The 27,503-nt window shown below is 53.3% G+C and overlaps 1 protein-coding gene across 1 annotated transcript; it reads right to left on the reverse strand.

Moving 5' to 3' along the window:
- EGFL7 (EGF like domain multiple 7) lies at nt 1-26,215 on the reverse strand. The gene is made up of 9 exons (XM_048512616.1): nt 25,969-26,215; nt 20,821-20,890; nt 10,678-10,860; nt 10,036-10,158; nt 7,747-7,862; nt 6,994-7,089; nt 4,319-4,483; nt 2,708-2,778; nt 1-1,210 (listed from the first exon to the last, which is right to left on the reverse strand). The coding sequence occupies exons 3-9, from the start codon at nt 10,755-10,757 to the stop codon at nt 1,061-1,063; spliced, it is 801 nt and encodes a 266-aa protein (XP_048368573.1). The 5' UTR covers nt 10,758-10,860; nt 20,821-20,890; nt 25,969-26,215; the 3' UTR covers nt 1-1,060.
- Nucleotides 26,216-27,503: the final 1,288 nt, after the last annotated feature.

The raw sequence follows: 27,503 nt of genomic DNA on the forward strand, positions 1-27,503 counted from the left end.
TCACCCAGCAAGAATGTAGGAGTACAGAAACACATCTGGTTCACCAGATAAGCCTCTACCACTCAGGTGGAGGAGTGGGGAATCAAATCCGGTTCTCCAGATTAGAATCCTTAGCCACTACGCCAGGCTGGCTTGCTCATAGGTGAGGCTGCACCTGGAGTCCTGTGGCCAGTTCTGGAGGCTTCACTTCCAAAGGATGTGGACACAATGGAGCAGGTGCAGAGGAGAGCAGTGAGGACTTGGGAATGTGCAGCCTGGAGAGGAGGAGGCGGGGGGGCGGGGAGGGACATGACTGCTCTGTTAGTATGTGAAGGGCTGTCTCCACTTTCTCTTAGAGGAGGGGAAGGAGCTGTTCCTGTTGGCGGCAGAGGGTGTGATGCGCAAGAATGGGCCTAAATCATGTGCGTAAAGGTATTGGCTTGATATTAGGGGGGAAAGAATAATTCAGCTGTGGAACTGGTTGTCAAGGCAGGTGCTGAGCTCCAAGCAGCGGCTGGAGGGACACGAGTCAGTGATGCTTTTGGGCTGATTCTGCTTTGAGCAGGGAGTTGGACGAGGTGGCCTGTGTGGCCCCTTCCGAGTCTATGACCTCTCTTGGTGCATCAGAAGTCGGTGCCCTCGCCAAAGGAGGAACAGGAACTTTCTTCTGCCACCAAAGGAAGATGCCGTTCAGCTCCTTGTGTAATGGGAGAGGTGAGTCCTTGAGGGCTGTATTCCCAATATAGCAGTCTCCATTCTGCAGTGAAAACTTGTTTTGTGGTTAGAGAAGGGGAACCACTTGTGAAATCTCAGTGTCCGCACCAAGTTAGGAGTTCTGAATAGTAGAAATATGAAGCTGGTACCACATAAATGCCTGTCCTTTTTACATGATAATTTCCGGGGGGGGGGGGGCGACAACAAAAGAGTGTGTTTGTTTCACAGGTGCTGAGTGACCTTGTACCGCATGAGGCTGGGCGGCTGAACCTTTGCCTGGCAACCGGAAGGATGAGAAACTTCTTTGGAGAAGTAAGATGCTGACAGTCTCAGCAGAGGCTCCATCCTGCTCTTCCAAACACAGCCCTCATTGGATCTCATTTCCAGCCACCAGGACCAGTCTCTGACCACGCCCTGCAGCCATGCATTCAAAACACAGGGAAAGAGAGGCGACCAGGTCAGAAGCGGGGGCTCCTCTTCCTGCTTCTTTGGCCACTGAGTTCAGGCTGACAGGTGCCTGCAGGGAGACAGAAATGCCCACATCCATGAGGGGTCCAAGGAATTTTCACACCCTCCTCACTGCAAAAGTATGTGGCCAATAATGAAGCCAGGCGCCATCCCAGGGCCCAGAACTGAGCTCCAGACAGGACCCTTGCGATTTCCTGCATCCGCCCCAACCCAAAGCTGACTCTGGGAGCAGCAGTGGCGTAGTGGTTAAGAGCAGGTGCACTCTAATCTGGAGAACCGGGTTTGATTCCCTGCTCTGCCTGTTGAGCTGTGGAGGCTTATCTGGGGAACCAGATTAGCTTGTGCACTCCAACACATAGTCACAGCTCTTCAGAGCTCTCTCAGCCCCACTCACCTCACAGGGTGTTTGTTGGGGGGGATGGGTGGGAAGAGAAAGGAGGTTGTAAGCCCCTTTAGTCCCTTACAGGAGAGAAAGGGGGGATATAAATCCAAACTCCTCCTCTTCTCTTCCTGTGCAAATAACCTGGAGGGAGACTGACACAGGAATCACCCTGCCAGCATGGTCTCCCGTGCCCACCGAGGCCTTCTGGCTGCCACCTCCTCACTGTCTCCCCATGGGCTCCCCTCATGTCTTGAGCCCATTCCTTTTCCATAGTAGTGGTTCCCCATAGTGGCCCCCCTCAGAAACAAGGGGCCCCCTCACCTGTGCTACACACACTCACACACTGCCTTTAAAGTTTTTAGGAGATGCTGTAGGTTGTTTGATTTGCGAGGGCCTTTCATAGGATTTAATGAGATGCAGGTAATTTCGGGGGGGGGGGGGGTTAATGAGGTTTGGGTGGATTTTGTAGTGTGGAATTGTAAGCCATCTTAAACCAAAAGGGAAAATGTGGCATACAAACATTTTATGAAGGACATAAACTGAACAACCTTTGGGCAAAAAATAATGTACTGCCTGCGCATAACTGAAGTATAACAGGATATTTATTGTTTGGGTGGGGGGGGTGAATTATACAATGCAAAAAAAAAAGACATGAGGGCCAAAAATGTGAGCCATGGCGCCCGCCCCTCCCATGGACCGCTTTACATGTTCCCAGCCTTCTCTCCTCCAGAAAAAAGAGATCTGCCTACTCAGTGAGCTCGAAATCCTGTCCCACCTGTTGCCGGATGGTGCAGCAAAGCCCGGTGGGGCTCCTTCTGGTTCGTTCTGCCCCAGGCGCATGCCAAGGCCAGCTGCAGCTTCTGTGAGGAAGTCCCGACTGCGGCCGTCACCAGGGAGAAGCCACGGGAAGCCCAGTGCTGGCCTCGTGGTCTCAGGCCGAGGCCCTCCTTGCCCAGCCAACCAGTTTGCCAGCAGAGCCAGCCGTTGGACGCACAGCCAGGAGGCAACAGCCAGCACACTGCTTGGCCTCGGCCTCTGAGCACGGGGGCTTCAGGGCCAAGGGCTGGTGAGTGGCTTTGCCATGCTGCTCTTAAGCACCACCAGGCTGGGACATTCTCCTCAGTCCTCCAGGGGTCCAGCATTCTGTGTGGCCGAGAGACTCACCTCCTCCAGGGCCACCACTCTGGCTCTCAGCTCCTTCGCGTCTTCCTGCCCAGTCAGACTGCCATCTCCAGCTATGCAAGCAGAGGAGAACCCATCAGTCTGGGCCCCACAAGGACGCCCTTTGGAGCTCATGGGGGGAAATGGGTCATGTTGGTGTCAGTACTGCCCAAGTGGCGCCCAAGGCCCCTGCTCCTGGGGGGCAGGCAGAGTGGGACAGTGAAGTCCCCAAATAGGGCCTGGCAAGCACTCCACCCCCTCCCCCCCACAAGGGTGCTGCTTGCAGATCCTGGATTTGCGTAGGATGGCCAGCTCAGGCTCAGCCCGGTGTCCCCGGGCCCAGGAAACTGCTGTGGGCGGAGCCAGCCCCACTTCAGGGATTCCCCAGCGCCCCAAGAGTGGAGAGGACGAGCACCTGCATTTCCAGGAGAGGAGGGGGGCTCTGTTGCCTCCTCCCTCCCGTCACTCTGAGCCCCCCCTTGCGGCAGCCATGGCAACACTATTCCTCAGGGAAGAGGGAGGGGCTTTCTCAGGAGGACGAGGGGGGCTCCCTGTCTGGTTTCTTACAAGGTGCCCATCAGAGTCAGGAAAAGGGAGGTCCTTCTCACACCGCAGGCCCTGAAGACGACAGCCTTGCTCCTTCCATCCGATGTGCGTGCCAACCCTCCGCGCATTATTACTCACGGTACGAGTTTGAAGTGGCACAGCGCGTACCAAAAGTAATAATGGGCCGTGGTCAGCATAGCCAGCTGGCGCACCTCTTCTGGACTTCTGGTTCCTCCCAGGAGATGAAAAGTGAGAGCAGGCGACCAATACAAGCCACAGGCCTCAGCCGAGCACCCCGCGAGACCTCAAAGCTGCCCGGCTGCGTCCGGGGTGAGGGGGGGCGTCTTCCAAGCAACAGGCAGGCCATGAATCGCATCCCCGAGCGCCTGTTTCGAGCTCCTGTGGCTGGCAAGACAAGCTTGGTCTCCAAACATGGGGGGGGGGGAGATGAACAGGGCATCTGAGGAGGGGCTTCAGGGCTTAATTGTTAATTATTTGATTCCATAGGCCGCTCTTTCCCCGAAGGGCTCGGGAGTAAAGCCATCCTATGGAAAGCCCACAAACATTTGGCACTGGGCTGACTGACTTGCAGCACAGAGGAATCCAGTCCCTCCCCAGCCCCAAGCAATATCCAAAGGGACCCACTCAGCTGGGGAGTGGCTGTGGCCCAGGGCAGGGCAGGGCTTGGCGTGCAGCAGGGGGTCCTGAGCTCAATCCCCCCCCCCTTACGTATGCATCAGGGTGGACCCAAGTCAGAGCAGACAACACTCCACTTGACAGAAGAGGGGACTGACGCAGGACGTAGCAGCTTCCTGTGTCCACCACAGCAACTCTTGCTTGAGAAGGACACATCCGGGCTTTTGTCTCATTCGCAGACTGGCCGAGTGCAAAACTCTTGACCTGTGGCTGCTCTCCAGCTTGAAAGGATTTTCATGGGCTGCTCAAGGACAGGGTTTCTCCCAAATCAGAAAAGGCCCTCCTTGGTGTGCATTTTGATGCTTGCCCCTAATCTTATGCAGCTGAGACAAGACAGCTCCCCAGGGAGTTAACCTGGTCTAGGGCCCTTACCCGGACTAGTGGTGCCCGGGACCTCAGTGGGTGCTGCTGGAGCCTGGCACGTTTCCCCGTCAGCCTGCAGCCTGTGTCCTTGCTGGCAGCTGCAGATGAAACTCCCGGCCACGTTGAGGCAGGTCTGACGGCATCCGTGTCTTCCTCCGGCACATTCATCCACATCTGCAATCAGAGGAGGAAAAGGAGCCCCCTGGGGCCTGAGGCAGCCAAGGGCGGCAGGGCTGGGAAGGAGGACGCCTCCCCTTCTGCCTGGCTTGCCTGCTCCAGTTACATGGAGCTCACGTTTGCAGGAGCTCAGACGGTCCCGTGACCCGCATGGCAGCCGCAGGGGCTGGTGTGTTGTGCCCCTACAAGCACAGAGCAGCCCCTCGGAGGCCTTCCAGACCAGCAAGCAGCCTAGCTTGTCCTTAACCGGATGGCCCCGGCCCTCTTCCCCTCTTCCGTCTATTTCCTGATGTTGTGTTGCAGGACAGATGATGCCCTGGCAACAAGCAGGAGGCTGTGAGGAGGCTCCCCTGCCTCCTGGACTTCCCTCCAAACAGTGACCGACCAGGCGCTGCAGCTCCCCTCCCTCCCTGCCTCTCACTCTCACGCTTGTGATCTTCTCAGTTTCCTGAAGCAGGTGTGCTTCAAAGCAGCCACGGCTCCCTTCAATGCGCAGCAACCAGGAGCGGAGCTATTCTTTGCCATTAAGAGGGATCTTGGTGGCGGGGTGTGTGTGTGTGTGGGGGGGGGGGGGGGTTGCGTTAGAGAAAAAAGTCTGGCCATCACTGGTTTTCCTCCAGTTCTGCTGCCATCATGCAGCTTCACAGAAGTCCTCTGAGGACCTGGACTTTACTCAGGCAACAGATTAGAAAAATGAACCAGCTGACTCCTATGTGGATTGTGCTGGTCTTAGCGAAGGGGAAAGACCCACCCCCACCCACCCACTCTCTGGGCCTTTCCCCACTTACCTTAAGCCCTCTGCTGCTACTTGAGGGAAAAGTAGCTGGGTCCCCTCGGGCACTCCTTAGGCGACAGGGGCGGCGAGCAGTAGGCACAGCCGCTTCCTAATGCTGCCGCTGTCAAGCATCTCCCTCAGCACTCCCGGCATCCCTGGCGCTCTTCTTAACGGCGCCTTTTGAAGAGAGTGGGGAAAGGCCTTCTGACCCACTCAGGTCTACTCTCTCACACAGAAGAACTCAGTCAGGCTACCTCGGGTGTACTGCTAATCCCATGTCCCTGGGCGCATGCTGTTTTGTTATGGGGGGGGCACCTGGCCTCCTTGCAGACTGCCTCCTGCCTTCCCCAGGCCCTGCAGGAGCCTGCTTGAAGGGAGGCCGGGGGGGGGGGGCAGAGCTCAGAGGGGTGGCCCAGGCAGACGCTGCAGCCCAGCCCAGCAGCTGGTGTGCCACTGCGGCACATGTTCAAGCCTACTCACCACTCCCAAACCCTTCTGCTCCTCTCCCTCAAGTAGCCTCCCTGGACTCGGGCATGTGGGAGTCGGAGGGGCTTAGGGAGGTGGAAGCAGTGCCTCCAGGTCTGTCATTTAGGCCCAGTACGCCACTGAGGCTACCTCCCAGGAAAGTGTTCACAGAATTGCTCTTCATCCAGACATCCGGTCAGGGACCGCCCAGAGGTTCTCTAGCTCATGTGCACAGCTGCCTGGAGCTTGAAACTTCCTTTTGGAAAAGGAAACTGGCCTGGGCAGAATGCGGAATTCAGTATCACTTCACAAACTGGCAGGACTGCGAGGGAGGGGGGAGGGAGCACCCACAAGCCTGGAGCAGCCGCGGAGCGTCTTCAGCAGGAGCCTCCGGATACTACGAAGCAGGCCTGCAAAGTGGGGGGGCCCCACTCACCCCTCTGTTAGTCCAGGCTCTGAATTCCTTCCCAATCACCCTTGACAAACAGCTGAAGCCATCTACAAGGAGAAAATGAACATTCTCCATGCCCAAAAGCCAGACTCCACAGCCGGCATCAGCCGCATGTGGGTATCCCCAGCTGGCCTTCGTCTGCATCACTCTGCCTCAGCTGGAGGCTGGGGCTGCCTCCTCCACTCCTGGGAATTGGGTCTGGCAGCTCTTTTCCTGCAGCAGCAGCAGCAGCCGCCACAAACCCCAGCACCCTAGCCATGAGGGCTTACTTGTACTGTTAAGAACGAAGATACTCAGGAAGTGAGGGGGCCACACTCGCAGGTGCACTCTAATCTGGAGAACTGGCTTTGATTCCTTGCTCTGCCACTTGAGCTGTGGAGGCTTATCTGGGGAACCAGATTAGCCTGTGCAACACATGCCAGCTGGGTGACCTTGGGTGAGTCACAGCTCTTCAGAGCTCTCTCAGCCCCACCCACCTCACAGGGTGTTTATTGTGAGGGGGGAAGTGAAAGGAGATCATCAGCCCCTTTGAGTCTCCTACAGGAGAGAAGGGGGGGTTATAAATCCAAACTTCTTCTGTGCACTGCCTGTTCTCCATCCCTGTGAGTCGCCTGGATCCTGGTTTTGGGCAGAAAGACATCAAATAAATAAGCAATCACCCGTCCCCAGATTGGTATTTAACTGGCACCAACGGATTTTGAGCTGTTCTGGCTACCGGGACAGTCTGTGAATGTCTTCAGAGGCAGCCCCAGTCGTTCGGGGCCCTCCTCCCAACGGGGAGAAGCCTCAGCGGAGCAGGAAGGCAGTGGGCTTTACCTGTCTGGCAGCACCTTCCAGTCCACCCTGCAGGGCAGGCGCATTTATTGGGGAATGAACACTTCCCGCCGTTTTGGCAAGGCGGCTGGCAGGTGGCTGGAAAAGAAGCACCACTCTTATCAGGAAAAGCAAGAGCAGCCGGAGCTTACCAGACGGGCTCTGGAGGGAAGGCATGCGAGGCTGGGGACCCCTCACTTTGGGCACAAGAAGAGCTTCAGACTTGGCTTCAGACCCCCACTGTGCCATGCGACTCCCTGGATTGCCTTGACCCAGACCATCCTCCCTGGTTGAGAGGAGAGAGGGGGGAGCCAAGGGCACTTCTGGAGGCTCCTGCCCACTCCTCATGCAGCCCCCACCTATCACAGGCAAGCAGTCTCCCCCCCCCCCCACCCAAAGAAGGCTGCTGGACGGGGGGGGGGGGCATGGCTAGCCAGACTCCTTCTGACTGCTTGCTAAGAAAAAAGTTGTGCTTTGGGGGGGGGGGGTGCGTGTCTTCTGTGGCATGTGGTAGATTTCATTTAAAGCACTTGGGGGCCACGGGGGCTCAGCGCCAGCCCAGAGGTCCCTAGTCTGGAAAGCCGCCCCTCGGCAGCAGCCCCAGGAAGTGGCGCCTCTCCTTCGCCAAAGGAAGCCTGCGCTGGCTCAGAATTTCATCACCATCTCTCATTCTTTAACCAAAGATATTGGAGAGTTGCTGAATATTGGGTTACCTGGGAGAGAGAAGGGTCCTGATCCTTGGCAGACGAGGCTTACCTGTGTTGCATCCAAGCCAGGCGTGGCCACTCGCCCGCCTCCATCCAGGACAGCATCTGGGCGCCTGCTGGGAAACCGCCCGATATGCCTTCCGGTGGGAGACCCTGTAGGTGGTTCTAAAAGCAGAGCCAGAAAGGAAGAATCGGACTGCAGCACTTCGGCCCCAGAGCGCTTCCACTGCCCCCTTCCGGAAAGGTCCACAGAAGGAAGAGGAGAGGGAGGCCGGCGCAACCAGCCATGGGGGACAGGTGGTGGGTCACGCCACTAGCTGGTCATTGCGTGAGAGGGCAGGGGAGGTTCTGCCTCCCCACGCCTCCTCCCCTCAGGGTTTCCTCTCCTCCCTGGCCAGGTGTGCTGTGCCTTTCTTTCCTCTCTTTCAGGTAAAGTGTGGCAGGAGCTCCCCGCTGTGCACAAAGGAGCAGCCTGGCAGGGTGGGGCCAAGGGGTGCCTGGCAGCGGCCCAGTGGAGACTCTGCCACCTGAAAGAGCAGCCTGGTGGGGCCAGGCCAAGGGGTCACCCACGGCAGGCTCCCGCTGGCTAAGGTGAGTGGGGCACACGCGTGGGGGTGGGGCGACTGGAGCAGGGCTTGGCTGGAGGTATGGAGAAAATTAACACCCATGGGAAAGATGCTGCTTTGGAGAGGCAGAAGCGGAAGCCCACGGAATCCAGTCAGTGGGTGGTATTGCAAGGGAGTCTAAACCACAACTCCACACGTCACACTATCCCATCATGGTCCTGAGTCAAGGCTACTGCTCCATTAACTCCATGCTGGCAGCCTGATAAGGGTTAACCAGGAACACAGCAGCCATCTGCTGGCGGTTACCCCCTGCTGATTGGCTCCCATAGCTGACACTCAAAAGGTGCGGTTTAACTTAGCAGTCATGCCTCCCCATCCATCTGGCATCCTCCAGAGACTCACCTAACCCTTTTTCTCCCTTCAAAGACAGCCAAGGCAACAGCTGCCATCACCACTTCAGTCCCAGAACTTGACGACAGGGCAAGGACCTAGGTAAGGGGCGGGGGGTTCTCGGGTTCAAACCCTCCATTGCATGTCCAACGCTCTGCCCTCCGTTTGTGGGGTTTTTTTGTACTTTTCATTTTTTTGTTTTTGGCCTGCAGAGGGTGCAGTTTTTCTCCTAGCAGCACCAAACTTTCAGGGATTGTTTGGAAATCTCTCCTGATGATACTACCCAAATTTGCTGAGGTTTGGTTCAGGGGATCCAAAGTTATGGACTCCCAAAGGGGGTGCCCCATCCCCCATTGTTTCCAATGGGAGCTAATAGAAGATGGGGGCTACACATTTGAAGGTCCATAACTTCGGACCTCTTGAACCAAATTTCACAAAACCTGGGTGGTATCATCGGGAGAGTCTCTTACTGATACCACCCAGGATTTGTGAAGTTTGGTCAGAGGGATCCAAAGCTATGGGCTCCCAAAGTGGGTGCCCCCATCCCCATTGTTTCCAATGGGAGCTAATAGAAGATGGGGGCTACACTTTTGAGGGTTCATAACTTTCAACCCCCTGAACCAAACTTCACCAAACATGGGTGGTATCATCAGGAGAGTCTCATAAAGATGCCCAGAAAGTTTGGTGCTGCTAGTTTAATATTTGCACCCCTGACAGCAGGCACCCACAAATTTCCCCAGATTCTCCTTTTAAATCCACCCCCCTCAGCATGGATTTAAAGGAGAATGTGCGGTCCCCAGTTTAAACATTGAAAGTGATGCTGTTTCATATCCACCCCAAAACAGCATCACTTTCAATGTTGTTTTAACTGGGGACCCCAGATTCTCCCTTTAAGGTGGATTTAAAAGGAGAATTTGGGCTCTCTAGTTTAAACACCATTGAAAGTGATGCTGTTTGGGGGTGGATTCCAGCATCACAGCGGCTGCCCGGGGGGGCCCTCAGATTTTGCACCAGGCTCCATTTTCCCTAGCTATACCTCTGCCCAGAGGGGAGGGCAAAAGGGGCTGCCGGCTGGGAGCCCAGCTGGTGGGGGGCTGGGGAGGACAGGGCAGGGCAGGGGAGTCTGCTGTCCCCGGCCTTGGAGAGCTGCTTTTATAAGCACTGGGGCTGTGGGCCGGGCTGGGGGACATGTGGCCATGCCCCAGAGGCGGGTGGAGGCATGGCCCCACCCCCTGAACCCCCTACCCCCATTATCTATACCTACGTCCCTGCAACAGGGTGCAACAAGACCTTCCTTCAACCCAGCCCAGAAGCAAGCGGCGCTCTGCCTCAGGGCCCAACCCCCAACGTCATGGGCCACTAGGAAGAGAACGGCTCCATACCTGTACGTACTGCAAAGCCTCTGCCCCTGGCACACAGTCAGGTAGGGCTGGTAGATGGGGTGTGCGTGGGACACCAGGAAGGACACGGTGCGGCTCTCCATTGCCATGGTACACACGCGGCGCCTGGAAACAAGCAGTCTTGGCATAAGGGGAGAAGCACCCCAACAAGCCCCGCAGCGAAGGAGGCCTGCAGGACACACGTTCAGCAGCACAGCATGAAATCTGGCACCAGCTTTTTAAAATTAGTTTCGGCATCATTGGGGAAAAACTAAAAGTAGGAGAGACAGAAAACTTCTTGCAACCAACCACATTAGAATTTACTGACCAAACCCCCAATCTACTGTTTGAGATCTGCATAATCTGTTTTTACCTTCGTCAGCACGTGCGCGTGTGCGCGTGCACACACACACACACACACACACTAGATACTGTTCTAATAGACAATCCAGTCAACATGAAGCACTGAATTTAATTCTGACAGGAATGGGCCCGTCTATTGCTGGTATTGGCTGTGACTTACTCTGTTGTCTGGTGACATTTCATTTCAATGCAGGCTGCACCAAGTGGCCCCAGGTGCAATCCAGAGGGCACAGATGCGCAACATTGCAGACATTTGAGGGGCCGATCAGGCCTCATGCTCACCCTTGCTGGGAGAAACGCTCTGCCTCTGTCACTGCAAGCACCAGCACACATCCAGTCAGGAGGCCGCCGACCCTCCCCATTTCCTCTCCTCTGCTGGGACCTCCCCCTCCTCCAGTGCAGCGTAAAGGAAGAACAGAGGATTCACACGGGGAGCTCGCGGAAGGGCCTGTTTCTCAAGCAAATCTGGAACCAGAAAAAAGAAGCAGCACGATCAGAAATGGGCATTTGAAAAAGCCTCGGCCAGAGTCCGCCAGCACGGAGGGGTACTTGGAAAAGGCGGAAGCTGCCCGGAGAGCAAGAGGAGACGGGCACTCATGCTGTGCCCGGGCCTGAGGCTTTCCTGCCCCCCCCCCCCGAAAGTCAGGAGAGGGCACAGAACTGAACTACCCACTGACTATCAAATAAATCAAGCTATTCCTTAATGGCATACTAAAAAGCACTGATTTATTGCAATGGTAACAAGGAGAACAAACAACCCCCGTTACTCCAAAACCAGATTGGTATCAAAGCAACACCCTCCCGAGCACTGGCTGTCCCCAATCAATCTTTTACTCTTGACACTCTCCAGGAAATAAATACCACCCAGATTTGGTGAGGTTTGGTTCAGCAGATCCAAAGTTATGGACTCCCAAAGAAGGTGCCCCGTCCCCCATTGTTTCCAATGGGAGCTAAACACTTTCAATGTTTAAACTGGGGACCTCAGATTCTCCCTTTAAATCCATGCCAAAGGGGGTGGATTTAAAAGGAGAATCTGGGGAACTTTGGGGGGGGGTGCCTGCTGTCAGGGGTGCAATTGTTAAACTACCAGCACCAAACTCTCAAGGTATCTTTAGGAGACTCTCCTGATTATACCACCCAGGTTTTGTGAAATTTGGTTCAGGGGGTCCAAAGTTATGAACCCTCAAAGGTGTAGCCCCCATCTCCTATTAGCTCCCATTGGAAACAATGGGGGATTGGGGCACCCCTCTGGGAGTCCATAACTTTGGACTCCCTGAACCAAACCTCACCAAACCTGGGGGGTATCATCAGGACAGTCTCCTAAAGATACCCTGAAAGTTTGGTGTTGCTAGTCTAAAAACAGTGCCACCTGCAGGCCACAAACTGAAAAAACACAAAAAATACAAAAAACACAAACCTGAATTTTTGAGCCCCCCCCCCCCCCGGGTGCGCACCCAGTGCAATGTGCACCCCCTGGCCCCCTTATAGCTTCACCTCTGGGTCTTGCACAAGGCACAAGCCCCCTGTGCAAAGGATCTGACCCAGGGCATAGCGCCACTTGCCTTTCATTTGCCACTCTCCCTACCCACAAAAGAACTGAACCCAGGATGAACAATCGTGCCTGAACACTGGGGGCTGCCACTGAGCCAAACAGAGCCTGACAGCTGCCCCAGGCTTGCAACTAAGCCACAAAGCTCAGCGCCCGGCGGGCACCAGCACCTGATCACACCCAAGCAGGTGGCTGGGCAGCATGTCCCCCGCCCTCACTGACTGCCCTGGCAGAATCAAATCACTGTTTGTCCAGAAAAACACAGAAGCACATCCCCCCCCCTTTCCAATAAGGGAGCCTTCTTCTGGCACTCAGTGAAAGCTGCTATAAACCGGGGAGGGGTCCAGCCTGCTTCTCTCCTGCCCCCCCACCCCTCCCCCGGTTTGGAAATGGTACTTCAGACATTGCTGCTCTCCCTCGACTGAGGAATCCGTGCCTCTTTATTCCCTGCTCAGTGTATTGACTTTACAAGAGGGGGAAAAACCCACTTAAGGTTCCTCAAAATACTTTTGTTTAGAGAGGCTCCTGAGTAGAAAGGTGGCTGGTTTGCGTTCTTCAAGATGAAAATTAAAAGCCCCAAAGTCACACCAGTACTGCAACTGCAATTACCAAAGCAATTTCACACACTCTTCCCAGGGCCCCACTACAAAATCTGGTTTGGAGAATTTGGGACCCAACACTGCAACGACTGCACCTAACCTCTTTGCACAGAGCACATTCCAAAAACCAGGCAGGAGAGTCCTTGAGGTTTGCTTCCCACGGGGCGTGCACAACTTGCTTCTGCCCCACTTGTGGCTTTTGAGCAAACAGGTTTGGCAGACTTTTGCAACCATAACAAACCTGCAAAATCCTGTTTGTCGCCCGGCAGAAGTGGGACAGTGGGCCACCCACGAGCAGCAGCAACCCCCTCTCTAGCGGCCTCCAGCTCTTCTCCACCTCCAGTCTTCAAGAAGGAGCACATTTGGACTGCACCAGTGTGCAGAACAAGCCCCATGGGCCCACTGGGGGCATGAGAGCCTGGCTTGGGCCCTTTCCTGTGGGCGCCTGGGAAAGCCTCCCAAGAAGCCGTTCCATATGGTGCAGGTTCAAGTGTTACAGCCAAACATGAGAGGAAAAGATACCAAATGATAGAGAAGGAGCACCTTCAGCAGGTACTTGGAGAAAGGAGCAATCTCAGTCTCACGTGCCTATTATGAATGCCACAAGCAGGGAACCTGCAAGGACTTATGGGGGCATCTAACTTCTGCTGCTATTTCCTCTTTCCCTTCCCTGGAAGCCCCCATCACCTGTTCTCCTTCCCCTGCTTCCTTCTCTCATTCCCACTCATTCTCCTCTTTCCCTACCCCAGCTAGTTAGTGATTCACTGCATTTATACTCCATCTTTCTCCTCAGTGAACATCCAAAGCAGTTTAAATATACTTCTGTCCTCCATTTTATATGTGAGACTGGGAAATAGTGACTGGTTCACCAGTCCCTGGCAGAGGAGGATTTGAACCTTGGTATTGTAATCTGAAAGTCTAACCACTACACCGCACTGACTGTCACATGCTGGTAATAAACTCTAGTAAGCAGCCAGGCCTGCCTGTAGTGACGACAGTAAGACCTTCATCGAAGGGCAACATAGATCGGAAAAGGCCCTGCTGAATCCCCCGGCCTTTTACTGACAGAGACCAATGTCTGAAGGCGGGCACCATGTTGTGGTTGCCGAGCAATCCTCACAATGGCCACTGCAGAAGCAGATGTTTTTGAAGGTACACAAGCTGCTTCTGTCATTGGGGGCGAATCCCCAACTTTTAAAATTTGTTTAAGATTTCAGCACTTTGGGATTTTTCTGGGGCTTTTCTCAGGTTTTCAGAAGCATATCCTATCTGCTCATGGCTTCAGTCTCCTGATTTACATATCCGCAGATACTGACGATGACAAGAAACTAGCAACATCAAGGTAATACAGTGGGGTCCATCAGCATTTCTAAAAGACTAGTTAAGAAGCCATGTTATTTCATTATAAGTTAGAATTCTTTAACATTCCATAATGCAGTAATTAATGCACACAGGCCAAAGACCGCCACACATCTGAGAATTCTTTGGTTTGCTATCTTTCCTTTGCTTGTGATTGGTTACAAGCATGAGAATTGGGAACACATCTCTTCTGTACCTATTTACTAGCCATTGTCCTGATTCTTGGGCACCTGTCCCCGGCAACAGAGTCCAGCTGGGGAGGCGCAATCTGAACTTGATGCTGACCAAGGTAAAAGCATTCCACCAGCTGGACACATCTCTTCCATGCAGCACTCAGGTTAGCACGGAGAACTCATTTTCTTCAACCTGCATTACATTTATATCTAATTCAAACCTTCCACAGCAAAGAAAGCCATCAAACCAAGACAACTGCCACAGCAGAAGATGTGGCGGATTACAGCCCATGTTGTAATCATGCTGGCTTAGATGGGTACAGACAAAACTAAATGAGGTGTGGCATAGATTCATCCTTGCCCTTAAAGACACAGGAGCAGGGCTGATTTGCAGAAGTTCCTCTGGTTAATAGCTGCCTCTCTCATTAGTCTCGTGTGTGTGTGTGTGTGTGCGCGTGCGTGCAACTCTTTGGAATTTAACATTATTGTTTGTGCAGATGATCTTTTATTACTTATTTTAGAATCTCAGTTTTCCAGTCATGTATTAATGAATATGATTAATACTTTAGAGACTTGTAATATTTAATTAATTGAGCAAAATCTGGGTTGATGCCACAACAATGGCACATTTGCCTATAGACTTTTTCAGTGATGTTCAGATGCTATTACTTGTTTTGGAATACTGGTAGAGATATCACACACAATTAGGTAAATTTTAACTAGCTGATATATCTTCCGATTTGGTCAGATGGGGCTAAGTGAATACATTCAAAATTAATATTATGCCTAGGATAATTCATATTTTACATGCAATTCCTATTTATATACCTTGCAGATATATTCATAACATTAATACTTTACTTTGGAAATTTATGTGGGATTCTTTACCATCTCAGATTCCTTTACGGAGGATGCAGCTTCAGTTTAATGAAGGGGGTTGTGGTTTCTCTGATCTTAAAATCATAGAGTTGGAAGAGACCCCCCCAGGGCCATGAAGTCCAACCCCTGTAAAGCAGGAACACATAATCAAAGCAGTCAGGTGGCCACCCAGCCTCTCCTTAAAAACCTCCCAAGAAGGAAACTCCACCACCCTCCGAGGGAGTGCGTTCCACTGTTGAGCAGCCCTGTCAGGAAGTTTTTCCTGATGTGTAGGTGGATCTTAGTTTATACTATCAGGTATACTTGTTAACTTGTACTAATTACTGGGATCACTCCTTGCAGCCGGACTACTCATCTTGCGCTCCTTTGGAAGGTTCTCATCTGGTGCTCCTCTGGGGTCTACTTATGCCAGAATAGATCGCATTCCTCTTGCAATTTCTGCAACAATAGTGTATAAGGGCATGACACTATCAATTTGATCCATTTTCACATGCTTAGTTAACACTCTGGGCTAATCCAGATCCAAAAACTGGAAAGAAATATTTTTGTTTTATTGAGGGCTTGGACCAATAGGGGCATTTTTACATTGGATCAATTTATATGAATGAAGATCAGTTTTTGCCATTTTGTGCCACGGGTTGCCAAGAGACAGAAGTAACTTGACAGCATGTAACACCCATATGTGGAATGGCAACACTTGCAGAGGCAACAGCTGTTGGTATCTCAACACGGCCTTTCAGAGACCCCTTCGCTGCTGGAAGCTCAAATTGGAATGAAGACAGAAAACAAAACCTACAATATTGGTTTATAAATATTTGATATTGGCTAATAAATATGATATGCAAAGGGTCCGGAATGAATGGAGGTGGGGACAGCATCACTCCAGCACCACCACCCCCCCCACACACACACACACAACTGCTTCAAAGGGCTTCCCCACACTGTGGGAAGTTCAAAAAGTATTTTTTTTAAAAAAAGAACACCTTTTAACTTTCCCACGAGGGAAGCAGAGATATGCCGCAAAAATCACAGCGCGTGTCCCAGTCCTGCTCCGCCAGCACAAGGGGGCTGAACTGGCCGTGGAAGCCGACTAAAGTTGGCTCTACTCCCGGGAGCGCCCCCACCAGACCAGCGCAGCTGGAGGCAGCAGGGGAGCACCAGTGCCTGGCTGCTGCAGATCCCTGGGATGCCTCCACTGGTGCGGAGAGGGCACTTCCACTGGCGTAAGCCCACGCTGCATCCAGAGAAGGATCCGCCCCTCTCCCATTGGGCTGCCCATCCAAACACCACAGCGACTATTTAGCAAATGAATGAGTAAACTGTCTATGCCCTTTTCAACAAAAAGAACCAAGCAGAATTGTAACTTCATCAGCCATGTGCTGGACTGTCTTTGTTTCCAGGATGGAGCACTTTAAAACAAGGACATGGCCGAGGAAGTTAAATTCTACTTGGTTCTGTGTGCTGAAAAGGGGATATTTGTTGGTGCTGTAACTCACTGGACTCCCCCCTGAACAGATGCCTTGGGCTGTGGAGGGCAGCCGTTCTGACAGGGGCCCGACAGAAAGTGCTGTACAATGCACAAGGATCAGGTGGGCAAATTGAGTCAGATCGCCAGGGCCACGGGAAGACAGATTGGCCAGCTTCTCAACAGTGCAACAGAAGGGAAAGCTGAACCCCCCCCCCCCCGGTGCAAATCCACCACTGCGTGTGCTCCCACGTCTGGAAAATCCCAGACCACCACCACAACTTGGTAATGGAATTATGTTTGTAGGCAATCAAATTCCAGTGGTGGGACCTGACTTGGAGCCAATTGCATCTCCAGCATTCCTCAAAATCAGCACCCTTGACTAAGTGAGAACTGCTCAGCTAATAGGAAACATTCCCTGCACCCTGATAGGGAGGAAGGGACAGCGAATTCTGGAGCACAACCCACAGCAGGCCACATTTAAACTCTGCGAGCTGTCTGGCTGCCGCTTCGTTCCCAGTGGGTCACTGGGGTCTCTCTCGCATTCTGGGGTGCCTTGGGAATGAAGAAGTGGTCGAACAGCTCCACTGTCCCCTTTCCTACCATGGCCAGCAGGGCGCTTCCATGAAGCTCACATGCAAGCCATGGAGGAGAGAACCTTTCTCCATCACTCTGAGGTAGACTGCCTCTGAAGATGGAAGTTCCATTCGGCTCTCATGGCAAACAGTGTCAGATGCGGCTGCATTCCATGACTTCATCCATGATTGATGTCAAGCAGCTGAGGTGTTTCAATTTATGTATTTTTATTAAAGTACAGATGATCAATCAAGAATGCACACCAGGGAGGTTCCAGGACAGATCATTTCCTGAGACACAAAGGGCAGAAGTTTAACATTAAACTCTATCCCAAGGCCAGGAGCCTTGAAGGTCCTCTGGCCCACAGGGCCCCGTTTGCTGTGCCGCTCCAGGACAGAGGCTCTTTGCCTGCCCTCTTCAGTTGGGCCGACTCCGGTGCACCGCCCCCATCTCTGTCACCACAGGGGCCAGGCCGCGGGCCGAGTGCCTCTCATGTGCCCCACGGGACCATCAGACGGGCCTACACATCGGGGCGGTTGTAAGGTCAGGCAGACATGCGATGCCACAGAGATCCGCCTCCCTCCCTCCCGTGCCGGGCGGGTGGAGTCGGGCTCCCTCCGGCGGTGTCCGAGTCTCCCGGGCGCGCCAAAGAGGCAGAGCCTCGCCAAGAGCCCGGCCTCGATCCGCGCGCCCCAAGGAGTGGAGGGGGAGGGCCTCGGCCGCTGGGCCAAGGGAGAAAGCGCCGGGAGCGAGCCGGAGTCCGGGCGGGGGGCGGTTACCCCCCTTCCGCCTCCTATCGGGCTCCATTGTCTGACGACACCCCCCCCCCCCCGCCGGCTTCAGCGCCTTCATCAGTTCGGCCGCCTTTGCAAGGAAGTTCCGCCCGGCCGCCAGCAGTGGGGTGGGGTGGGGGGCGCCGTTGGGTCTGTTCCCCCCATCCCACCCGGCGGGCCAGGTGCCCTCCCGCGGGTTGTGGGGGGCCCCATCCCCATGCAAGAGCGCCACTCACTTGACCGGCGACCGCCCGGGCGCACCAGGCAGGCGGGCAGAGAGGGAAGGAAGGACGGAGCGCGGGCTCCAGCCGCCCCCTCGCGGGCTCCCTCCCTCCCTCCCGCCTGGCCGCGCTGGCCCCCAACTCCGCCCGCGCCGCGGGGTGCCTGGCCCGAGGAGGCCTCCCGGCCCCAGGGGGAAGCCAACCCCCTGCCCGAGGCCCGCCGCTGCCGCGCCCCCCCCCCCGCCACTCCGTGGGGACCGGCGCATGACCCTCGACGGCCGCAGCCCCACCACCGTTCACACGTGCCTCGGCTCGGCTGCCCAACGACCTGGAGCCGCGCTCGACCCCGCACCAGCAACCCGCGCAGGGCGAGGCCAGCTCCGCAACCAACCCGGGCAGGGGGGCCACTGGTGGGACTTGCTGGCCAGTGAGCGGGAGGCCCGCGGCGCGGGGAGGGGCACCCAAGAGCAGCCACGGAGCCGCTTTTCCGCGACGGGCCAATGACCTGCGGGGGCCCGGCGGAACAGCCCGCGACGGGAGGGGCCTGCGAAGTCGCCCAAGCTTGAGAGCCCCGCGGGGCCCGCTGCGCCTTTAGGATCCCGGGCACGGAAAGAGCGCTGCAACGCCGCGAGCCTCAAAGGAAAAACTGGCGGTCCTGCAGGATGTGGCCTGATAGAAAGGGCGTCGCTTGCCTGCTTGCCAGAGAAAGGCACCTGGATGGGGTGGCCCGCCTTTGCGCCGCTGTTGCCTTTCACGCAGAGGGCTCCGGCAGGGACCCCGGCCCTGCTCCCGCCGGCCAACATCAGAGGCCCAGACGTGGCGCGGGGTGGGGGGCTTGCTGATCACTTGGCCCCCGGCTGAGCTCTTCTCTCACATAATCAAGTCTCCTGTGTTTCAGTTTACACGGAGAGTAAAGCAAGGAATCCACTGTCTTCCTCTGCCAAGTCCAACACCCGCCCCTCCTCCCCCCAGACACCCCTACCTCATGGCCTGTTTGTGGAATAAGGGCAGATTTCTGGGTGTGATTAAAAGGGGGGGGGAGATAACACAAATATCAATAAATTCTTGGCACAAGGATTTGGGCATCGGAACTGACTTTTCTTCACATATTGCTGTAAAGTTTGCTGCAGTCAGAAGTAACGCCTTAAATATGCACAGCATATTTGTAATGTTACAGTCCTTATAAATTAATCCGTTTTCTTTTTTTTCTGTTTGCAGTTGTGCCCTTTGCACATTCAGGAAGCAATTTGAGCCCATGAAAACAATTTGGGTCATTTTCACACCTTTGCACAAAAATGCTTTTCTTTTTAAAGTTTTGTTTCCAATGCCTGCAGAACTGTGAAGGTGAACACAAATGGACTTCCTATAGCGGGGCCAATTTCCCTGCAATTCAATTGGCTGTACCTGCATAGCTTCACATGTTCAACATGCAAAACAAAAGAGGGGGGTGCTTTCCTGCCATGGCCAGGCAATACTGAATATGCAGATCTAGGAGTGCAACGGCAGGAGGGAACGTGGGGGGGGGGGGGGGGGGGCCTTGTGAAATGGCAGCGCTGAGAGAATCAGCCTCCAACGTGCTGGGTGAACTGCGCAAGCTGGTGGCCAGGCAGATTCTTCCTGAAATGGCAGCGGGCGGCAGAAGCCAGGGCGGGAGGGAGGTGGTTACAGTGTCTCCTGCCTGTTGTGTTCATGCAGGAGCACCTTCAACCCAGGATTTGCAAAAAGAGCACTAGTTTAGCAATTTCTGTAAAACCCAGGTGGAGAGAAATATGACGGGCCTGAGTCGTTTTGGGGGAGAGACCTGTCCAAAGTTCTTCCCCAAAATGCTATTTATAATGTACTGAAGACATTATATTTGTGTTGTGCAGAATGCACCAAAGTCTTGATGGACTAAAATTTATTAATGTAGGAAATTTATTTGTTGTCTGCCTAGACCTCTGCTTATGAGTAAAAAAATGCCATAAAATACTATAAATCATCAATATAAAAACACAAACTATTAAAAATAAGATGGGGGCACCAAAATAGTATCAAAAACCATTGAACACCCTTTAAAATCCCTAAAACTAACCACAGACCACAAAACGTTTAAAAGATAAAAACCCTTAATGAAAAGCCTAGATGAAAAGAAGTGCCCCAGCCTGGCCCCTAAAAGACCCTGGTGACAAGGAGGAGTTGTTCCCCAGGTGAGGCGCCCCCACCAGAAAAGCCTGCTTGCCAGTTGCCACCCTCCTCACCTCTCGCAGGTAAGGCCACAGAGAGTGGGGCTCAATGGGCAAACCTTAATTTGTGGGTTGGACAAGGCAGAGGGCAACTGTCCTTCAAGTGCCTGGTCCTTACGCCAATAAGGGCCTTAAAGGTAAAATCCAGAACTTTGAATTGTGCCCAGAAACAGCAGGGCAGCCACAGCAGTCAACCAAAAAGATAACATTGCCAATTAAAGTACACCAGTAAGCCACTGTGGGGACGCTTGTGTAGTATATCTATCCTGGTTTACCCTACCTGAAGCTGTGAGCCGCAGCATCTCTTGTGTTTCCCTCGCAAACACTCTGGCTGCCTCTCTACTGTACATTAACAACAGTTTTGGAACAATTTAAATGCTGTGGCTTCCCCAGTTATCCCAGGAATTGGAGTTTGGTGAAGGTGCTGAGGATTTGCTCCGAGATGTCCACAGGGAACATCCTACAGTGCACCCCCCAGCATCACCCGAGGAGAGGAATGGCGGTTAGACAGTTTTAAGTCTGGGATGTAACAGGGCTGCAAAAAGCCCTTTCTCTGCCCCCGGAGCCCCTATGCAAGAGGACCCCTTCCAAAAGAATCACAAAGCTCACCTGCTCCATCTTGGCCAGTCACCTGTCGCTGCACAGGAGTAGGTCCCTTGGAAGGCTCCTTGGCTTCTTACTGTCGGAGAGAGAGAAGCCCAGTTAGGCCGGCCCCCCGTTCCCAGAAGAGGCTGCTTCATCCATTCCTGAGGTGACCATTACATGCTGCTCTTGGGTGGCCAGCCAGGTGACCAGCCCTTGCTCCTCTGCCCTCAACAGCAGCTTGCACTATGGATATTATCTGCTCTTTCGGATTAGTGCAGATCTAAGCACTGTGACAGGGAGGAGTCAGGCCAGTTCGTTTTCCGGTCAGTTGGCACCCCAATGCATCCCAAGCACCAAGGCCAGCAGGAGGGGGGGGATTCAGCCCAGGTGATACATGCTGGGTCTCAAGGACTCAACGTTGGCGAAGGGAGACTGATGCACGTGTTGAAAGGATGTGGTGCCTTCACATCACACTGGCAGGAAAGGAAATGGGCTCAGCCGCTTTCCCTCATTGGATCTGACAGAGGCAGCCTCCACGTGGCCACGATTTTCCATCTTGCATTCATTGCCCCTGTGGACACAGAGCCATTCCCCTTGGCTCAAAGGACCTGTGCCACAATTCTCTCCACCCTTCTCATGCCTCAGCATTCTGTGGCCAGCACACACAAACACACACACACATTCCCCGGGGGGTGGTGGTGGTGTTTAAGAGCAGTATAGCATTATAACAACCTATTAGTGCCTTTGAATTCCCAGCTTTCATTTAGCAACAAAAAAGTCATGAGCCACTTTCATCCAAGAGATATAAGGAGGAAGGCCTGTCCCTGCAAGCAAAAGCAAGAAGTCTCCTTACTTAATGAGATCTGGGAATCAAGAGACTTGTAACAGATGGATGCACTAACCACCAGTCTTTTAGGAGAAATAATGGCCATGGCTGGGTGGGGTGGAGGGGGGAGATGAGGCAAGGCAAGGAAATGGTGCCAATATGGATGGGTGTTTTCTGTTCACAGAGTAGTAGTAGAAGAAGAACAGTTGGATTTATATCCCCCCTTTCTCTCCTGTAAGGAGACTCAAAGAGGCTGACAAACTCCTTTCCCTTCCCCCCTCACAACAAACATCCTGTGAGGTAGGTGGGGCTGAGAGAGCTCCAAAGAACTGTGACAAGCCTAAGGTAACCCAGCTGGCATGTGCAAGAGTGCACAAGCTAATCTGATTCACCAGATAAGCCTTCACAGCTCAAGTGGCAGAGCGGGGAATCAAACCTCGTTCTCCAGATTAGAGTGCACCTGCTCTTAATCACTACACCACGCTGGTGCAAATACATGCTTTGAATATGATCTTTCCAAAAAGAGTCAGTCAAACCTGGTTTGGGAATCATGTCAGCCAAGTGGGGAGAAGCACGAAAAATAGACAAGTATGAAGTAGCTTTGCAAAGCTGCAGCGAAAAAAAGAAGAAGAAGAAGAAGGCCTAAGCAGGGCCGACCCGCCATGGGAAGCAAGCAGGGAGCAAGAGTTGGCGCTGCCAGCGGGGGGTGGGGGGCACTTCTGTCTGGGCATCCTTCCCATTCCTCCTGTTCTGATTTGTCCATAAAGCTATTTCCTAAGCAAGTAGCTAAAACTCTAAAAGTAGCCAACAATGCAAACATCAAAAAAGCCATCAAATACGACGTGGTTCAATCCTGGCCAGGTGACTAAATAATACTTCATGAAATATTCCCTGTAATTCCATTCAAGCCAGGCTCCCAGACACTTGCGGAAATGCAACGGTTTCCAGCCTTCTTTGAAACCTTCCCTTGAGCTGGCTGGGTGAGTCTCCCTGGCGTCCACAGTAGGGGAACCACCACTGCAAAAGAAGGGGGTCTCCCCCCTCCTTTCTCCAGCAAGGTGAGGGGTTCTCAACCAACCAGCAGGGACCTACCTTCAGCCCAGCCGGAGAGGAACAGCCAGCTGGTGCCTCTTTTCTCAGCCCGATGCCCACAGAGACATCCCCTTGGGCTTTTGGCCTTTGGTTTCCCTCCCTGCTTCTGTCCAGGTTGAAGCCCTCCCCCTATAAGCAGCAGGTGTTCTACACCTGGGGATGGGCTTCTGTATTTCCTGTTGCTGCTCACAGGTTTAGCAGGTTTCTACACAGCAAGGGAAGGGGGGGGTCCAACTGATAATTTAGTAGCATTATATCGATACACCATTGAACCAAATCAGGCTCTCTGAACTCCTGGCTTTGATTTCTTTTTTTAAAGTACCTCTCTAGAGACTGCTTATTTTTGTCAATGAAAGCTGCAAATTCAGAGAACCTGTTGCATATTCTGGTATGAGGGAGGAAAGTACTGTGGAGGAAACGGCTGCTAGGTGGGGAGGATCAGGAAAAGCCCATCCTCAGCAGCCCCCCATGCTTTGCTGCTATCCCTCCCCCCACCATAAAAAATATTCAGAGCAAAGCAGGTTTGAGAATGATTTGAGAAAAGCCAAGTAATTGCTGGGAGGTGGAGAGATGCACCCCATGGCTGTGGGGAAGCAGAATAAAACTTACATCTAGCAGAGTACACCCCAAAAAATGTTTCAGTATTATGAAATGCAGTTTTAATAGACTTGAATGTTTTCAGAAAATTTGAAAAAGCCAAAGTTCCGTATTAATATGGTTTTACCAGCTTTGTTTTTTGTAATATCTGAAAAATTTCAAGTCTATTAAATCTTATGGGGGGGGGGGAATTGCGGGGCCGTGGGCAGTTTTTTAAGGTTGGGTCACTAAATTTGCAGTGTAGGTTCAGGGGATCCTCCTTATAAAAAGCCCCAAGTTAGGTAAAAATTGGGTCCGGGGGTCCAGTTTTATAGGCCCCCAAAGAGGTCCAATTTTATAGGCCCACATCCATTCAGTATTGTTTTCGCTCAGAACAAATGGAGCCCCATAAAATGGACCGCTGACCCAATCTTCACCAAACTTGGGGGTTTATTTAAGGAGAGGCACCAGCAGATATGCTGCTAATTTTGTGTCTCTATATTGAAAAATGGGCCCCCTCCAGAGCCCTACAAAGATCCTCCGTTGCCATAACATTGAGCTATGTCAGAACTAGGAATTGCTGGAAAAAAATTCCCAGCTTAAGGAAACTATTGGAAAATCTTGGCAGGGTTTGGGGGGGGGGGGGCAGGGTTTTTTTGAGGTACAGAAAGCAAATTTGCATTTGCAGCTGCTGGTCCCTACAAGAATCCCCAGGGTTGGGCCAGGGGGTCCACATTTAGGGGAGTCCCATTTTTTTCATTGGAAACAATTAATGTATAAGATACCCTCTTTGGGGATTCATCAAATTGGACCCCCTGAACCAAACTTTATCAAACTTGGGGGTTCTAAGGAGAGTCATTTGAAACCATGTTGAAAAATTGTTGTCTCGAACTCAAAACACAGCCTCACCAGAGCCCTATGAAGGTAAAATGGATCTGAAAAATCCAGAAAGCAAAAAAAAAACCCCGCCCGCCACTTGCCTTTTCAGGTCCATTGAAATGGTGCCCTTTTTCAATTTGCCATATCCAAATGAACACCCCCACCCACTTCCCAAGAGCATTGACATCAGAGCAAGCAACTCATGAGGAAACATCCACAATCTCCTCCTCTCCCTTCCTGTCCTCCATCTCCTCTGGCTCCATGGAGCCCCAAAGGAACAAATATTCCAGCCCGCCTCCCTGTCCCAACAATGGCTTTTCCAAGGACATTTGGCACGTGCTGTTCTCTCTCCAGTGTGGCTCTATTTTCTCCTTCTTTGTTTCAGTCCCAGCTCCCCTCCATACACACACACACACCCACACACCAAGGAAGACAGAAAGGCTTTGAGAGAGGCCCCGTGCATCAGCCAGAACCCTCTCAGCTACCAGGGATGGTTCCAATTTGATTTTTATGATTCTGTGAACCAACCAAACCAGGAATCTCGCTGGGGTTTGATCGGCCAAAACAAACCTTGTCAAAGGTACGGACTCTTGTTGATGGAACTCAAAACCTTACCCATGCTGGCCCAGGATAGGACAGGCAGAGTGCGTAAAGTGACCTGATTTACAGAAGGAGACCAGGTCACTTTACACACTATGCTTCTCCTATCCTGAGACCCAACTTGGCCCTCACAGTCAACTGAAAAGCAAGAGCCATCTTTGTCACTGTGCGGAATTGGGGGTGCCAAATGAGAGAAGGCCTCCGTGTTTCCCAGGCACAAAGGCATGGGTCTGTCCCCCATCCAGTAGCCTGCAGACAGCCTGCTAGCTCCCTGCCGGCAAGGAACTACCTGCTCCTAAGGAATGAAAAACTGCAACATGATCCACCTGATATAGAAGCCACCCAAAATATTTCTGGCTGCTCTGGGGTTTGCCCATCTGTGCCGCATGATGCACACGGGGGTTGCTGGTACTGAGATGCTGGCACATCCACACAACCAGGCTGATCTTTGAGGCACCTTCATGTGTAGGGGCTGCCTTTCTGGACAGACCACCAAGTCTGTTTCCAGCCCTGGTCAACCAGCTGCCCCAGGATGCTCGCAAGCAAGGCATGAAGGAGATGCACATGCTAGTCTCTGGCAGGCAGGGCATGTGGCAGCAGACAGAACTTCTTCTTTGCCTCAAGGCGAATGCTTTTCAGTTCACCTGCTCCACATGGGGGAGAGATTAAGCAAGTTGGAAGCAGCTGGAATCGAAGCCGCGTGCAACATCCTCAGCAGCAGGAGCATCGGCAGTAACCATTGCGACCTACTCCCCACCCCTGCCCCCGGTTTCTATTAGTTCTGAGAAAAAGCACCCCCACTCAGGGTGATGGCAAGGAGGCTGTACTGGGCAGGAGGACTGGGCCACACCCTCCTGTTGCCCATTTACAATTGACCCCAAGAGGTTCCAGCATTATCTGATATAAAACAAATTTATAGGTAGCAAAATTCTGTTGCTGGATCCATAGAAAACCTACTCAAAATATGCTTGTAGGGACCTAATAATGTATGGTACCTGTCAAGGATCTGCAAAGGAGAAATCCTCCAGAGCACAAACATTTAGCTTTTCAAATGTTGCATCTCCCCCACCCCCACCCCCAACGGCCGCCCTATAACCAAGACATCGAGCAACTGCTGCAAGTAGACATCAAATATGCTCCCGCCAAGAACCTCCTGCCTTCACAAGGCACCTCTTCACTCCACAACAGCCCCAACTCACATCCACGAGAGCCAGTAGCTGCCACGTCCCGCTGTGCCCCCTGTGGTGGCCATGGGTTGCAGACCACCTCCCGCCTTTCCAGAGACCCCTTCTAGCAGCCAGTCGCCACCTCGTCTGCTGGTCTTTGCTGCCTCGTCGTGAAAGGCTGCCCGGCCGCAGCAGGATTCGCTTGGTGCTGGCGGCCTCCCTCCCCAGTCCAGCTGGTCAGTGGCCATGATGCACGGAGGCAGGAGGTCCCTTTGGAGTTGGAAGGGTGGCTTTTTATGCCCTTCTTCCTGTGAAAATCAGGGCTGGGATGGACAATCCAGACAGGAAGTCCTGTGAGTGTTGCTGGCTGATAAGGAGTCCTGTTAGCAGAACAAACACAACAGCCACCTCATGAGGGCCCAGGAGGGAAATTCACATAAACAGAAGGGAAGGGAATGACCACGAGGCACAACACTTTACCCTGCAGCTACCTTCTTTAGAGTCCTCACACTCCCCTGTGCGGCAGGTATCGCCTCCATCGACCCAGCAACACCCGAATCCACCTCAGTTCAGCCCCATGACTCCCTTCTTACGAGGCAGGCCTTGGCCTCTAATCTGAGTGAAGATGGCTCCTTTGTCTTACTTGCCCATTCTCCTCCAGGGCCAGCAAGAGGGTCAGTTTCTCTACATCAAAGGCGTGGATATGAGTGGAAGCATCCTCACACCCCAGGGACAGTGTGCCAGAATGTAAAAAATCACCATCACAAATACTAACACAGATGTCTGGATTTGAAATCTGAATCTTTGCTGTTAAATTTTATTTCAAAAGTCAGAGCCATCCATGGACATGATCCCACACTCCCCCAGCAGAGAGGAAATATACCCCTCCATGGGGCAGAGACCACCAAATGCCAGAACCATCCTGCTCCCGTGATATCCTTGAGAAAGAGGGATGGAAACAGCCCAGCAGTGTGCCCTCATGCTGCCTTTTCCTGACTTTTGCCCACAGCTGCCCACACCAGTGACAAAGGGAGGGGAAACTGAACCCGGGGCATGAGCTGCCCGCACGCCCCCTCTCGCCCCCCCTCCACTCCTCCCCCCAAACGCCCCCGACATGGCCTGCCCCGAAACACCCCTCTCCCCAACACATCAAGGCAGTGGCAGCGCCCTCGACAAGCCACCCTGGATATCCCTATTGCCACTACGCATCTGGCCCACACACACAACACAAGGAATGCAACACACACACACACCTGTGGTGTAGCTACAATGGGAACATTCAGGGACAAACATCCTGGGTAGCCCCCACTGAGTCACGTGGGGCGTGCAGAAAATCACCCCACACTTCTGGCCTGGCTGGGCCTGGGCCCAGTGTGCACTGCCGTGGTGCAGGACGGGACCTGACCACTGCACCACCCCTTCTGGCCCCTGGGCAGCAGCCGGAGAGCACGCCTACGACCCACCAGGCCGGCCAACGGGCCGAGGCTTGCCTAGATGGTGCCCGGCTGCTCGACCTCCTCGTTAGCCAGCCAGGCTGCAGCCCAGACTCCAGCTCCTGGTTGGACCTG

The sequence above is a fragment of the Sphaerodactylus townsendi genome, linkage group LG12, assembly GCF_021028975.2.
Source record: "Sphaerodactylus townsendi isolate TG3544 linkage group LG12, MPM_Stown_v2.3, whole genome shotgun sequence".
Taxonomy (NCBI): Eukaryota; Metazoa; Chordata; class Lepidosauria; order Squamata; family Sphaerodactylidae; genus Sphaerodactylus; species Sphaerodactylus townsendi.